General features: G+C 51.5%; 1 protein-coding gene across 1 annotated transcript in view; it reads right to left on the reverse strand.

The window, feature by feature from the left end:
* PLEKHA5 (pleckstrin homology domain containing A5) overlaps nt 1-17147 on the reverse strand; it is a 303743-nt gene that overhangs the window by 19449 nt on the left and 267147 nt on the right. Inside the window, exons 19-21 of the mRNA XM_063930091.1 lie at nt 9817-10008; nt 5853-5964; nt 1509-1624 (exon numbers count right to left, since the gene is read on the reverse strand). Coding sequence (XP_063786161.1) covers nt 1509-1624; nt 5853-5964; nt 9817-10008 — 420 coding nt within the window. The remainder of the gene's footprint in view (nt 1-1508; nt 1625-5852; nt 5965-9816; nt 10009-17147) is intronic.

Raw genomic sequence — 17147 nt, forward strand, 5'->3', positions numbered from 1 at the left:
TCGCCCAGCCACGCCTGCGTTTTTGATGGCATGTCTGCGTTTTTTTTCCGAACACTCCCTGAAAACGGTCAGTTGACACCCAGAAATGCCCACTTCCTGTCAATCGCTCTGCGGCCAGCAGTGCAAATGAAAAGCTTCGCTAGACCCTGTGTGAAACGACATCGTTCGTTGTAATAGTACGTCGCCTGATCGCTGCACAGCGAATGAATGCAGCTAGCGATCAACTCGGAATGACCCCCATAGATCGGAACATATGTATAAGGTCCTCCTTATTTATAAGATCTATATACCCTTTATATAAAAGATCCTAAATACATACACATCCATCTTATATCGGCCAAACTTCCCGTAGTATCACTTTATCATCTAAACTCCGCACCGGCGATCACAGTCCCCACCACTTCCAGTTCCACTTTAGTCTTAATCAAACACTCTAATGTGCTGTGTCTGTCTCCATGTATTTATGCGATTCATATACGTCAGTATTATACGTCTCATCTTTTTGCAGAATTGAACATGGATGGATACAAATAAAGCACGTCTTAGTCATTGCTGGCATCCAAGGATACTTGCAGCACAGGTATCTAGACAACGTATGCACCAGGCTAAACAAGCGCTGACTGACACTAGAATAAAAGGTGGTGTTTGTGTGGGTCCTCATTTTCCCTCACGAGTCTGAAGAAGCCTGCTACGACGGGCGAAACGCGTTGCTTCGTGTGAGAGTTGCACGCTAGCTAGTGGCAGTGTGTAGGAGTCCGCCGGAGGACACCCGTAACGCACATCTTGGCAAGTCCTGTTCACAACAGCGGTAAGACGCAAAGATTTCCTGCACCCGCCTTATATGCCTGGAGACGCACTGTATGACAGCCGGCTGACGGAGAGAGGTAAACTGACAGCACTCCGTAGGATCAGCAGCAGCCAGCCATCGCTATCAGGACCTCCACCCACCTGCCCGCCCCCCCTCGTGCAGTAGAAAGACATTCTTCAGCAGACTCAAGCTTACACCGCAGCAACAGAGTTGAGAGGGTCTCTTGGGTAAAGTAAATCACCACAGGGCGTATCACCATCATCTTAGTACCCTCAACCACATCTATTCGTTGGAATCCGTATCATTAGGATACGCTAACATGTGGGCCAGCTTGACTTTATTTATATTTCTATTTTTACATGCTTTTTTCCTCTTTCTATCCAAGTTTTCAGGATATCCCTATTTTATACTATTTGACAAGGTTTCAGAATCTCCCTGTTTTAGACCTTAAACAGCACTACCGACAGAAGCCAAATACAACAATTTGCATCTTTTTTTCTCATGTGTCTGTTCTGTACGCCTCGTCAATTGTTTCTATACATCTATACCGCTACTAGGCTTAGTTCAGCACAAATACATTATTTCATATATGTATCAATTCCCCACAAAATCCTTTATCAATGTTTCTATATTTGGAACTAGCAACCTATTTGATATAAAACCCTGTTATATGTGCTACATTTCTGGAGCTATCACGTACTGATTTGGTGTCCAATCTCTTGTTCTTCCGTAAGGTGACATAAGAAGCTATTGTGGTGGATTCCATGGGGGGAGATTTGCTCCTAGGAGGTACAACTCCCACAGGGAAGTGAGAGCCTAAAAACAACGACAATTTCACAGTTAGTGCCCCAGTACAAGGGAACATACCAACTGCATCACACTATATAATGTCTTAGGTGGAAGTAAGTACAATCTCTTAATAACCTACGTGTGCTTTTCCTACACAGCGATAACTCCAGGGATTGTGACCAGATGCTTCCCCACAGCCATTACCTTTCCACATATCCTGAGCGTTACCTGCATTCCACACTCTCATTCCGTCATCCACACTGCATTCCACACTCTCATTCCATCACCCTTACCTGCATTCCACACTCTCATTCCATCACCCTTACTGCATCCCACACACTCATTCCGTCACCCTTACCTGCATTCCACACACTCATTCCGTCACCCTTACCTGCATTCCACACTCTTATTCCGTCACCCTTACTGCATTCCACACACTAATTCCGTCACCCTTACCTGCATTCCACACTCTCATTCCGTTACCCTTACCTGCATCCCACACTCTCATTCCATCCCCTTTACCTGCATTCCCCACACTCATTCCATCACCCTTACTGCATTCCACACTCTCATTCCGTCACCCTTACTACATCACCATATTCTCATTCCGTCACCCTTACTGCATTCCACACTCTCATTCCGTCACCCTTACTACATTCCACACTCTCATCCCATCACCCTTACCTGCATTCCACACTCTCATTCCATCACCCTTACTGCATTCCACACTCTCATTCCGTCACCCTTACTGCATCCCACACACTCATTCCGTCACCCTTACCTGCATTCCACACTCTCATTCCGTCACCCTTACTGCATTCCACACACTAATTCCGTCACCCTTACCTGCATTCCACACTCTCATTCCGTTACCCTTACCTGCATTCCCCACACTCATTCCGTCACCCTTACTGCATTCCACACTCTCATTCCGTCACCCTTACTGCATCCCACACACTCATTCCGTTACCCTTACCTGCATTCCACACTCTCATTCCGTCACCCTTACTGCATTCCACACACTAATTCCGTCACCCTTACCTGCATTCCACACTCTCATTCCGTTACCCTTACCTGCATTCCCCACACTCATTCCGTCACCCTTACTGCATTCCACACTCTCATTCCGTCACCCTTACTACATCACCATATTCTCATTCCGTCACCCTTACTGCATTCCACACTCTCATTCCGTCACCCTTACTACATTCCACACTCTCATCCCATCACCCTTACCTGCATTCCACACTCTCATTCCATCACCCTTACTGCATTCCACACTCTCATTCCATCACCCTTACCTGCATTCCACACACTCATTCCATCACCCTTACTGCATTCCACACTCTCATTCCATCACCCTTACTGCATTCCACACTCTCATTCCGTCACCCTTACTGCATTCCACACTCTCATTCCGTCACCCTTACTACATTCCACACTCTCATTCCGTCACCCTTACTGCATTCCACACACTCATTCCGTCACCCTTACCTGCATTCCACACTCTCATTCCGTCACCCTTACTGCATTCCACACACTCATTCCGTCACCCTTACCTGCATTCCACAGTCTCATTCCGTCACCCTTACCTGCATTCCACACTCTCATTCCGTCACCCTTACTACATTCCACACACTCATTCCGTCACCCTTACTACATTCCATATTTTCATTCCGTCACCCTTACTGCATTCCACACACTCATTCCGTCACCCTTACCTGCATTCCACACACTCATTCCGTCACCCTTACCTGCATTCCACACACTCATTCCGTCACCCTTACTGCATTCCACTTTCATTCCGTCACCCTTACTACATTCCACACTCTCATTCCGTCATCCTTACTGCATTCCACACTCATTCCGTCCCCCTTACCTGCATTCCACACTCTTATTCCGTCACCCTTACTGCATTCCACACACTAATTCCGTCACCCTTACCTGCATTCCACACTCTCATTCCGTTACCCTTACCTGCATCCCACACTCTCATTCCATCCCCTTTACCTGCATTCCCCACACTCATTCCATCACCCTTACTGCATTCCACACTCTCATTCCGTCACCCTTACTACATCACCATATTCTCATTCCGTCACCCTTACTGCATTCCACACTCTCATTCCGTCACCCTTACTACATTCCACACTCTCATCCCATCACCCTTACCTGCATTCCACACTCTCATTCCATCACCCTTACTGCATTCCACACTCTCATTCCGTCACCCTTACTGCATCCCACACACTCATTCCGTCCCCCTTACCTGCATTCCACACTCATTTTTTTTCTTCTATAGTCCTATTGCCCCAAAGTAAATAATAAGCAATTATGGATGTGAACGGCTATTATACATGTGACTCATATTACATATAAAAGGCATATAGAGTAAATATATACACAAAAATGTGGGCGCTTCAGAAAAAATATTTACAACAGCTGCTGGTTTTGTAAAATATACATTTTATTGATTTTACTCCTGAATAGATTCTGAGTCGCTTTGATCATATATATATATCACAATAAAACAGATATCCGATTAGTAAAACATTTAATATTAAAAAGACTAATGTCCAAGCATTCAAGACTTGCTGACAGTCCTGCAGATAAGCTGATAATTAGTATGATTAGTATGCATATGCCGGCTGTTAGTGATCAGTAGTGCTTATCACACAATAAGCTCAATAGCAAATTAATAGAAACAGTTCATTGCTTTATGTAGCTTTTTATACTTCACCAAGTCCGGACTGGTTAGTTGAATCCAATGATATATATCATGTGCTGCAGACAGTTCCAAAACTGTGTTTTTAACTGAAGATGGATCTCGCTTGTGCTTTCTGGCTCACAGGCAGGTCACTCGGTGGTGATTCCCCAGTGCTGGTGGTTTTTGCAAATGGTAATGATGGTCTGTACCTTCTTTTGCCACTGGGCTGTCTGGAGGAGCGATACGGGCAGCAAGCCTTGAGCTGCAGGGGACGCCGTGTTTGGCCGCGGTCGCGGCTTCCGGGTTCGGGGCTTCGGCTTCCGGTTGCGTTCCACCTGCGTTTCACGGTCAAAATCAGTCACCTGACGCGTTTCTCCGCCTCTTCAAGGGGCGGTTTCATCAGAGGTCTGATGAAACCGCCCCTTGAAGAGGCGGAGAAACGCGTCAGGTGACTGATTTTGACCGTGAAACGCAGGTGGAACGCAACCGGAAGCCGAAGCCCCGAACCCGGAAGCCGCGACCGCGGCCAAACACGGCGTCCCCTGCAGCTCAAGGCTTGCTGCCCGTATCGCTCCTCCAGACAGCCCAGTGGCAAAAGAAGGTACAGACCATCATTACCATTTGCAAAAACCACCAGCACTGGGGAATCACCACCGAGTGACCTGCCTGTGAGCCAGAAAGCACAAGCGAGATCCATCTTCAGTTAAAAACACAGTTTTGGAACTGTCTGCAGCACATGATATATATCATTGGATTCAACTAACCAGTCCGGACTTGGTGAAGTATAAAAAGCTACATAAAGCAATGAACTGTTTCTATTAATTTGCTATTGAGCTTATTGTGTGATAAGCACTACTGATCACTAACAGCCGGCATATGCATACTAATCATACTAATTATCAGCTTATCTGCAGGACTGTCAGCAAGTCTTGAATGCTTGGACATTAGTCTTTTTAATATTAAATGTTTTACTAATCGGATATCTGTTTTATTGTGATATATATATATGATCAAAGCGACTCAGAATCTATTCAGGAGTAAAATCAATAAAATGTATATTTTACAAAACCAGCAGCTGTTGTAAATATTTTTTCTGAAGCGCCCACATTTTTGTGTATATATTGGTTGTTTCTAGTTTGGTGGATATCCAGATCCCCAATTGTGGGCAGCTAGAGAAATAAAACAACACTATAAAGTATAAATTATTTTTACCAATTACTTTGTCTTTTAATAGCGCCCACTATCTTGTGTATATAGAGTAAATATTAACAATCCCCACACACACATAGAATTGAACAGGCTTCACTTGTCACCGTGTTATAAATTTGGTCAATGGTGTCTACAAGGAAAATATACTTAAGTTAATAAAAACCTTTGTTACAATGCTTCCTTTGTTACAATGCTTCCCTCAAGATGATTTAGCCACTAGATTTAAAGCAGCAATAATGTGAAAAAAGTAAAATCAGGTTGGTTTGGTCTATGAAATAACTGGCACTTTGCTCCTATATACTGTACTTAGAAGACGATGAAGCATTGAACCTTTGTTACCTGTAGCATCTATGTCCAACGTTAGGTCAGTCTTGTCATCTCCATTGGACTCGTCCACTTCTGCCACAGTGGTCAGCTCAGGCTCACTTTTGTACAATCTGTAATCTGGCCCCTGGAACAAAATGGTAGCTGAGTAAACCTTGTACACAAGGCCACAGATGGTGGGATGGCAGTGTGAGACAATATTATGTGATGCAAATGAGGAGATTCAATATAGACTGGCAAGAGAAAACAAAAATCCACCTACACAGAACAGATATTACACGAACCAACCTCTATCACCTACACTGGACAGATATTCCATGGACCAACCTCTACCATCTACACTAGACGGATATCTCATGGACCCACCTCTACCACCTTCACAGGACAGATATTCCACGGACCAACCTCTACCACCTACAATCAATCTACAGTACTGTATATCAACGGGCCCTCTACACTGGATGGATATTCCACGGACCCACACCTACCAACTATACTGGACAAATATTCCATGAACCCACCTCTATCGCCAACAATGGACACATATTCCAAGGATCCACACCTCTAACACCTACACTGAACGGATATTCCCTGGACCCACCTCTACCACCTACACTGGACGGATATTCCACAGACCCAGCTCTACCACATATACTGGACTTCTATTTCACCGATCCACCTCTATCACCTACACTGGACAAATATTCCATGGACACATCTATACCACATACAATGGACAGATATTCAACCAACCCATCTCTACTACCTACAATGAATCTACAGTACTTCCATGGACCCACCTCTATCACCTACAATGAATCTACAGTATGTTAGAGGTGGGTCCGTAGACACCTACACTGGACGAATATTCCATGGACCCACTTCTACCACCTACAGTGGATGAATATTTCATGGGCCCACCTCTACTACCTACACTGGACGGATATTCCACGGGCTCACCTCTACCACCTACACTGAACGGATATTTCACAGACCCAGCTCTACCACATACACTGGACAAATATTCCATGGACCCACCTCTACCACCTACCCTGGGAAGTTATTCCAAGGACCCACCTCTACCACCTACACTGAGCAGATATTCCATGCACTGACGTCTGCCACCTACACTGGGTAGATATACCATGGACTCACCTCTACCACCTACACTGGATGAATATTCCACTGACCCATCTCTACCATGTACACTGGACAAATATTCCACTGATCCACCTCTCCCACCTACACGGAACAAATATTCCATGGACCCAGCTCTACCACCTACACTGGACAAAGATTCCACGGATCCACCTCTACCACCTACACTGGATGAATATTCCACTGACCCATCTCTACCACCTACACTGGACAAAGATTCCACGGATCCACCTCTACCACATACACTGGACGGATATTTCACTGACCCACCTCTACCACCTACATTGGACAAATATTCCACGGATCCACCTCTACCACATATATTGGACAAAGATTCCACGGATCCACCTCTACCACATACACTGGACGGATATTTCACAGACCCACCGCAACCACCTACACTGGATGAATATTCCACGGGTCCACCTCTACCACCTACACTGGACGGATATTCCACGGGCCCACCTCTACCACCTACACTGGATGGATATTCCACGGACGCACCTCTTCCACGGGCCCACATCAACCACCTACACTGGATGCATATTCCATGGATCCAGCTCTACCACCTTCACTTGATGGATATTCCACGGACCCACCTCTTCCACCTACACTGAACGGATATCCCACGGGCCCACCTCTACCACCTACGATGGATAGCCTGGGGATCCACCTCTACCACCTATACTGGATGGATACTCTGGGGATCCACCTCTACTACCTACACTGGATGGATACTCTGGGGATCCACCTCTACCACCTACACTGAACGGATATTCCACAGACCCAGCTCTACCACATACACTGGACAAATATTCCATGGACCCACCTCTACCACCTACCCTGGGAAGTTATTCCAAGGACCCACCTCTACCACATACACTGAGCAGATATTCCATGCACCGACCTCTGCCACCTACACTGGGTATATATCCCACGGGCCCACCTCTACCACCTACACTGGATGGATAGCCTGGGGATCCACCTCTACCACCTACAGTGGATGAATATTTCATGGGCCCACCTCTACTACCTACACTGGACGGATATTCCACGGGCTCACCTCTACCACCTACACTGAACGGATATTCCACAGACCCAGCTCTACCACATACACTGGACAAATATTCCATGGACCCACCTCTACCACCTACCCTGGGAAGTTATTCCAAGGACCCACCTCTACCACCTACACTGAGCAGATATTCCATGCACCGACCTCTGCCACCTACACTGGGTATATATACCACGGACTCACCTCTACCACCCACACTGGATGAATATTCCACTGACCCATATCTACCATGTACACTGGACAAACATTACATTGATCCACCTCTCCCACCTACACAGGACAAATATTCCATGTATACAGCTCTACCACCTACACTGGACAAAGATTCCACGGATCCACCTCTACCACCTACATTGGACAAAGATTTCATGAACCCACCTCTACCACCTACACTGGATGCATATTCCACGGACCCACCTCTACCACCTACACTGGATGCATATTTCACGAACCCACCTCTACCACCTACAGTGGATGCATATCCCACGGGCCCACCTCTACCACCTACAGTGGATGAATATCCCACGGGCCCACCTCTACCAACCTACACTGGACGGATATTCCACGGGCCCACCTCTACCACCTACACTGGACGGATATTCCACGGACCCACCTCTTCCACCTACACTGGACAAATATTTTAAGGTCCCACCTCTACTACATACACTGGACAGATATTTCAAGGACCCACCTCTACCACTTACACTGGATGGATAGCCTGGGGATCCACCTCTGCCACTTACACTGGATGGATACTCTGGGGATCCACCTCTACCACCTACACTGGATGGATACTCTGGGGATCCACCTCTACCACCTACACTGGATGGATACTCTGGGGATCCACCTCTACCACCTACACTGGATGGATACTCTGGGGATCCACCTCTACCACCTACACTGGATGGATACTCTGGGGATCCACCTCTACCACCTACACTGGATGGATACTCTGGGGATCCACCTCTACCACCTACACTGGATGGATACTCTGGGGATCCACCTCTACCACCTACACTGGATGGATACTCTGGGGATCCACCTCTACCACCTACACTGGATGAATACTCTGGGGATCCACCTCTACCACCTACACTGGATGAATACTCTGGGGATCCACCTCTACCACCTAGGCAGATACTCCACGGACCTCTCTCTACCACCTACAATGGGCAGATATTCAATGGACCTACTACTACCACATACACTGGACAGATACTCCAAGCACCCACGTCTACCACCTACAATGGATGAATATTCCACTGACACACCTCTACCACCTGCACTGGGCAGATATTCCACAGCCCCACCTACTACCACTAACCCTGGGTGGGTATTCCTAAGACCTATCACTGGATGAATGTTCCACAGAGTCACAGAAGCACTGCCACCTCATTCCACGGAATAACCTCAACCATGTGAATATAAACATAATTTCCCTGCATGAATCACTATTAGTCTGCCACAAAGATCCACAGAGGGAGGCACTCCACTCTGCCACCCCTGCTCTATCTGGCAATCCATCCTCTGTACAGTCACTGGGAGAGGAATCCATAAAGCCGCCTTCATGAACCTTTAATATGTAATTCCCCAGCAGCACTGTCACTTACCAGACCTTACCAATACACACCACATACAGACCACCGTATGCATGCAGTATACACATGGAGGAGCACACTGAGAACACAATGGCAGCGAGATGGGGATGAACACTACACAGGCATTGCAGCCGCTCTGGTCCCTTACACAATAGGATCCATTTCTTTGATACACTTGGACATGATGAGTGCTCTTGTCCTCAGGGAGGTGTACGGGGCCCTTGCTATAACACAGCAAGGACGAGCTGCTATCACTGGATAAGTGGGGCAGTGGGGGAGCTGGATCGGAAAAGTCATAGGACCGGGGGAGCGGAGGACGTGGCGGAACTAGCTCCTCTTCCTGGAGATTGCAGAACAGGACTTCATTCACATTATGTCTGACTAATTATACATCACATTATCCACATAAGAGACAGAACATACGTCATCATCCTCCCCCCAGCTGAGCCCAGGCTCTCTGATAAGTACTTCTATAGGGACTATTTCTCCTCGGGGGGTGTACTACGATATCCCGGTGCCGGGATCCCAACCACCAAAATGCTGGCAGTGGGGCGAGTGCAAAGGAGCAGAATGCGGGGGGAGCTCCCATTACTAACACCCCGCTCCCTCTCCTAGGCACAGCCCAGTATAGAATGTGTAATGGCCGCACTGTGGCTCCCGGGCAGTAGCTGGAGGTCAGTGTGCAGCACAGGTGTGTGACAGAATGCGGGGAAGCTCCCATTACTAACACCCCGCTCCCTCTCCTAGGCACAGCCCAGTATAGAATGTGTAATGGCTGCACTGTGGCTCCCGGGCAGTAGCTGGAGGTCAGTGTGCGGCACAGGTGTGTGGCAGAATGCGGGGTACATCCATTACTAACACCCCGCTCCCTCTCCTAGGCACAGCTCAGTATAGAATGTGTAATGGCTGCACTGTGGCTCCCGGGCAGTAGCTGGAGGTCAGTGTGCGGCACAGGTGTGTGACAGAATGCGGGGGGAGCTCCCATTACTAACACCCCGCTCCCTCTCCTAGGCACAGCCCAGTATAGAATGTGTAATGGCTGCACTGTGGCTCCCGGGCAGTAGCTGGAGGTCAGTGTGCGGTACAGGTGTGTGACAGAATGCGGGGTACACCCATTACTAACACCCCGCTCCCTCTCCTAGACACAGCCCAGTATAGAATGTGTAATGGCCGCACTGTGGCTCCCGGGCAGTAGGTAGAGGTCAGTGTGCGGCACAGGTGTGTGACAGAATGCGGGGGGAGCTCCCATTACTAACACCCCGCTCCCTCTCCTAGGCACAGCCCAGTATAGAATGTGTAATGGCCGCACTGTGGCTCCCGGGCAGTAGGTAGAGGTCAGTGTGCGGCACAGGTGTGTGACAGAATGCGGGGGGAGCTCCCATTACTAACACCCCGCTCCCTCTCCTAGACACAGCTCAGTATAGAATGTGTAATGGCTGCACTGTGGCTCCCGGGCAGTAGCTGGAGGTCAGTGTGCGGCACAGGTGTGTGGCAGAATGCGGGGTACACCCATTACTAACACCCCACTCCCTCTCCTAGGCACAGCCCAGTATAGAATGTGTAATGGCCGCACTGTGGCTCCCGGGCAGTAGCTGGAGGTCAGTGTGCGGCACAGGTGTGTGGCAGAATGCGGGGTACACCCATTACTAACACCCGCTCCCTCTCCTAGGCACAGCTCAGTATAGAATGTGTAATGGCCGCACTGTGGCTCCCGGGCAGTAGCTGGAGGTCAGTGTGCGGCACAGGTGTGTGACAGAATGCGGGGTACACCCATTACTAACACCCCGCTCCCTCTCCTAGGCACAGCCCAGTATAGAATGTGTAATGGCCGCACTGTGGCTCCCGGGCAGTAGGTAGAGGTCAGTGTGCGGCACAGGTGTGTGACAGAATGCGGGGTACACCCATTACTAACACCCCGCTCCCTCTCCTAGACACAGCTCAGTATAGAATGTGTAATGGCTGCACTGTGGCTCCCGGGCAGTAGCTGGAGGTCAGTGTGCGGCACAGGTGTATGGCAGAATGCGGGGTACACCAATTACTAACACCCCGCTCCCTCTCCTAGGCACAGCCCAGTATAGAATGTGTAATGGCCGCACTGTGGCTCCCGGGCAGTAGGTAGAGGTCAGTGTGCGGCACAGGTGTGTGACAGAATGCGGGGTACACCCATTACTAACACCCCGCTCCCTCTCCTAGACACAGCTCAGTATAGAATGTGTAATGGCTGCACTGTGGCTCCCGGGCAGTAGCTGGAGGTCAGTGTGCGGCACAGGTGTGTGGCAGAATGCGGGGTAAACCCATTACTAACACCCCGCTCCCTCTCCTAGGCACAGCCCAGTATAGAATGTGTAATGGCTGCACTGTGGCTCCCGGGCAGTAGCTGGAGGTCAGTGTGCGGCACAGGTGTGTGACAGAATGCGGGGTACACCCATTACTAACACCCCGCTCCCTCTCCTAGGCACAGTCCAGTATAGAATGTGTAATGGCCGCACTGTGGCTCCCGGCCAGTAGCTGGAGGTCAGTGTGCGGCACAGGTGTGTGGCAGAATGCGGGGTACACCCATTACTAACACCCCGCTCCCTCTCCTAGGCACAGCCCAGTATAGAATGTGTAATGGCTGCACTGTGGCTCCCGGGCAGTAGCTGGAGGTCAGTGTGCGGCACAGGTGTGTGACAGAATGCGGGGTACACCCATTACTAACACCCCGCTCCCTCTCCTAGACACAGCCCAGTATAGAATGTGTAATGGCTGCACTGTGGCTCCCGGGCAGTAGCTGGAGGTCAGTGTGCGGCACAGGTGTGTGGCAGAATGCGGGGGGAGCTCCCATTACTAACACCCCGCTCCCTCTCCTAGGCACAGCCCAGTATAGAATGTGTAATGGCTGCACTGTGGCTCCCGGCCAGTAGCTGGAGGTCAGTGTGCGGCACAGGTGTGTGGCAGAATGCAGGGTACACCCATTACTAACACCCCGCTCCCTCTCCTAGGCACAGCCCAGTATAGAATGTGTAATGGCTGCACTGTGGCTCCCGGGCAGTAGCTGGAGGTCAGTGTGCGGCACAGGTGTGTGACAGAATGCGGGGGGAGCTCCCATTACTAACACCCCGCTCCCTCTCCTAGGCACAGCTCAGTATAGAATGTGTAATGGCCGCACTGTGGCTCCCGGGCAGTAGCTGGAGGTTAGTGTGCGGCACAGGTGTGTGGCAGAATGCGGGGTACACCCATTACTAACACCCCGCTCCCTCTCCTAGACACAGCTCAGTATAGAATGTGTAATGGCTGCACTGTGGCTCCCGGGCAGTAGCTGGAGGTCAGTGTGCGGCACAGGTGTGTGACAGAATGCGGGGTACACCCATTACTAACACCCCGCTCCCTCTCCTAGGCACAGCCCAGTATAGAATGTGTAATGGCTGCACTGTGGCTCCCGGGCAGTAGCTGGAGGTCAGTGTGCGGCACAGGTGTGTGACAGAATGCGGGGGGAGCTCCCATTACTAACACCCCGCTCCCTCTCCTAGGCACAGCCCAGTATAGAATGTGTAATGGCTGCACTGTGGCTCCCGGGCAGTAGGTAGAGGTCAGTGTGCGGCACAGGTGTGTGGCAGAATGCGGGGTACACCCATTACTAACACCCCGCTCCCTCTCCTAGGCACAGCCCAGTATAGAATGTGTAATGGCCGCACTGTGGCTCCCGGGCAGTAGGTAGAGGTCAGTGTGCGGCACAGGTGTGTGACAGAATGCGGGGTACACCCATTACTAACACCCCGCTCCCTCTCCTAGGCACAGCCCAGTATAGAATGTGTAATGGCTGCACTGTGGCTCCCGGGCAGTAGCTGGAGGTCAGTGTGCGGCACAGGTGTGTGGCAGAATGCGGGGTAAACCCATTACTAACACCCCGCTCCCTCTCCTAGGCACAGCCCAGTATAGAATGTGTAATGGCTGCACTGTGGCTCCCGGGCAGTAGCTGGAGGTCAGTGTGCGGCACAGGTGTGTGGCAGAATGCGGGGTACACCCATTACTAACACCCCGCTCCCTCTCCTAGGCACAGCCCAGTATAGAATGTGTAATGGCTGCACTGTGGCTCCCGGGCAGTAGCTGGAGGTCAGTGTGCGGCACAGGTGTGTGACAGAATGCGGGGTACACCCATTACTAACACCCCGCTCCCTCTCCTAGGCACAGCCCAGTATAGAATGTGTAATGGCTGCACTGTGGCTCCCGGGCAGTAGCTGGAGGTCAGTGTGCGGCACAGGTGTGTGACAGAATGCGGGGTACACCCATTACTAACACCCCGCTCCCTCTCCTAGACACAGCTCAGTATAGAATGTGTAATGGCCGCACTGTGGCTCCCGGGCAGTAGCTGGAGGTCAGTGTGCGGCACAGGTGTGTGGCAGAATGCGGGGTACACCCATTACTAACACCCCGCTCCCTCTCCTAGGCACAGCCCAGTATAGAATGTGTAATGGCTGCAATGTGGCTCCCGGGCAGTAGCTGGAGGTCAGTGTGCGGCACAGGTGTGTGACAGAATGCGGGGTACACCCATTACTAACACCCCGCTCCCTCTCCTAGGCACAGCCCAGTATAGAATGTGTAATGGCTGCACTGTGGCTCCCGGGCAGTAGCTGGAGGTCAGTGTGCGGCACAGGTGTGTGGCAGAATGCGGGGGGAGCTCCCATTACTAACACCCCGCTCCCTCTCCTAGGCACAGCCCAGTATAGAATGTGTAATGGCTGCACTGTGGCTCCCGGGCAGTAGCTGGAGGTCAGTGTGCGGCACAGGTGTGTGGCAGAATGCGGGGTACACCCATTACTAACACCCCGCTCCCTCTCCTAGGCACAGCCCAGTATAGAATGTGTAATGGCTGCACTGTGGCTCCCGGCCAGTAGCTGGAGGTCAGTGTGCGGCACAGGTGTGTGACAGAATGCGGGGTACACCCATTACTAACACCCCGCTCCCTCTCCTAGACACAGCTCAGTATAGAATGTGTAATGGCCGCACTGTGGCTCCCGGGCAGTAGCTGGAGGTCAGTGTGCGGCACAGGTGTGTGACAGAATGCGGGGGGAGCTCCCATTACTAACACCCCGCTCCCTCTCCTAGGCACAGCTCAGTATAGAATGTGTAATGGCTGCACTGTGGCTCCCGGGCAGTAGCTGGAGGTCAGTGTGCGGCACAGGTGTGTGACAGAATGCGGGGGGAGCTCCCATTACTAACACCCCGCTCCCTCTCCTAGGCACAGCTCAGTATAGAATGTGTAATGGCCGCACTGTGGCTCCCGGGCAGTAGCTGGAGGTCAGTGTGCGGCACAGGTGTGTGACAGAATGCGGGGTAAACCCATTACTAACACCCCGCTCCCTCTCCTAGACACAGCTCAGTATAGAATGTGTAATGGCTGCACTGTGGCTCCCGGGCAGTAGCTGGAGGTCAGTGTGCGGCACAGGTGTGTGACAGAATGCGGGGGGAGCTCCCATTACTAACACCCCGCTCCCTCTCCTAGGCACAGCCCAGTATAGAATGTGTAATGGCCGCACTGTGGCTCCCGGGCAGTAGCTGGAGGTCAGTGTGCGGCACAGGTGTGTGACAGAATGCGGGGGGAGCTCCCATTACTAACACCCCGCTCCCTCTCCTAGACACAGCTCAGTATAGAATGTGTAATGGCCGCACTGTGGCTCCCGGGCAGTAGCTGGAGGTCAGTGTGCGGCACAGGTGTGTGACAGAATGCGGGGGGAGCTCCCATTACTAACACCCCGCTCCCTCTCCTAGGCACAGCCCAGTATAGAATGTGTAATGGCTGCACTGTGGCTCCCGGGCAGTAGCTGGAGGTCAGTGTGCGGCACAGGTGTGTGACAGAATGCGGGGGGAGCTCCCATTACTAACACCCCGCTCCCTCTCCTAGGCACAGCCCAGTATAGAATGTGTAATGGCTGCACTGTGGCTCCCGGGCAGTGGCTGGAGGTCAGTGTGCGGCACAGGTGTGTGACAGAATGCGGGGTACACCCATTACTAACACCCCGCTCCCTCTCCTAGACACAGCCCAGTATAGAATGTGTAATGGCCGCACTGTGGCTCCCGGGCAGTAGGTGGAGGTCAGTGTGCGGCACAGGTGTGTGACAGAATGCGGGGTACACCCATTACTAACACCCCGCTCCCTCTCCTAGGCACAGCCCAGTATAGAATGTGTAATGGCTGCACTGTGGCTCCCGGGCAGTAGCTGGAGGTCAGTGTGCGGCACAGGTGTGTGGCAGAATGCGGGGTACACCCATTACTAACACCCCGCTCCCTCTCCTAGGCACAGCCCAGTATAGAATGTGTAATGGCTGCACTGTGGCTCCCGGGCAGTAGGTGGAGGTCAGTGTGCGGCACAGGTGTGTGGCAGAATGCGGGGTACACCCATTACTAACACCCCGCTCCCTCTCCTAGGCACAGCCCAGTATAGAATGTGTAATGGCTGCACTGTGGCTCCCGGGCAGTAGCTGGAGGTCAGTGTGCGGCACAGGTGTGTGGCAGAATGCGGGGTACACCCATTACTAACACCCCGCTCCCTCTCCTAGGCACAGCCCAGTATAGAATGTGTAATGGCCGCACTGTGGCTCCCGGCCAGTAGCTGGAGGTCAGTGTGCGGCACAGGTGTGTGGCAGAATGCAGGGTACACCCATTACTAACACCCCGCTCCCTCTCCTAGGCACAGACCAGTATAGAATGTGTAATGGCCGCACTGTGGCTCCCGGGCAGTAGCTGGAGGTCAGTGTGCGGCACAGGGGTGTGACAGAATGCGGGGTACACCCATTACTAACACCCCGCACCCTCTCCTAGGCACAGCTCAGTATAGAATGTGTAATGGCCGCACTGTGGCTCCCGGGCAGTAGCTGGAGGTCAGTGTGCGGCACAGGTGTGTGGCAGAATGCGGGGTACACCCATTACTAACACCCCGCTCCCTCTCCTAGGCACAGCTCAGTATAGAATGTGTAATGGCCGCACTGTGGCTCCCGGGCAGTAGGTGGAGGTCAGTGTGCGGCACAGGTGTGTGACAGAATGCGGGGGGAGCTCCCATTACTAACACCCCGCTCCCTCCCCTAGGCACAGTCCAGTATAGAATGTGTAATGGCTGCACTGTGGCTCCCGGGCAGTAGCTGGAGGTCAGTGTGCGGCACAGGTGTGTGACAGAATGCGGGGTACACCCATTACTAACACCCCGCTCCCTCTCCTAGGCACAGTCCAGTATAGAATGTGTAATGGCCGCACTGTGGCTCCCGGGCAGTAGCTGGAGGTCAGTGTGCGGCACAGATGTGTGGCAGAATGCGGGGGGAGCTCCCATTACTAACACCCCGCTCCCTCTCCTAGGCACAGCCCAGTATAGAATGTGTAATGGCTGCATTGTGGCTCCCGGGCAGTAGCTGGAGGTCAGTGTGCGGCACAGGTGTGTGACAGAATGCGGGGTACACCCATTACTAACACCCCGCTCCCTCTCCTAGGCACAGTCCAGTATAGAATGTG

Source organism: Pseudophryne corroboree, chromosome 6 (genome assembly GCF_028390025.1).
Source record: "Pseudophryne corroboree isolate aPseCor3 chromosome 6, aPseCor3.hap2, whole genome shotgun sequence".
Taxonomy (NCBI): domain Eukaryota; kingdom Metazoa; phylum Chordata; class Amphibia; order Anura; family Myobatrachidae; genus Pseudophryne; species Pseudophryne corroboree.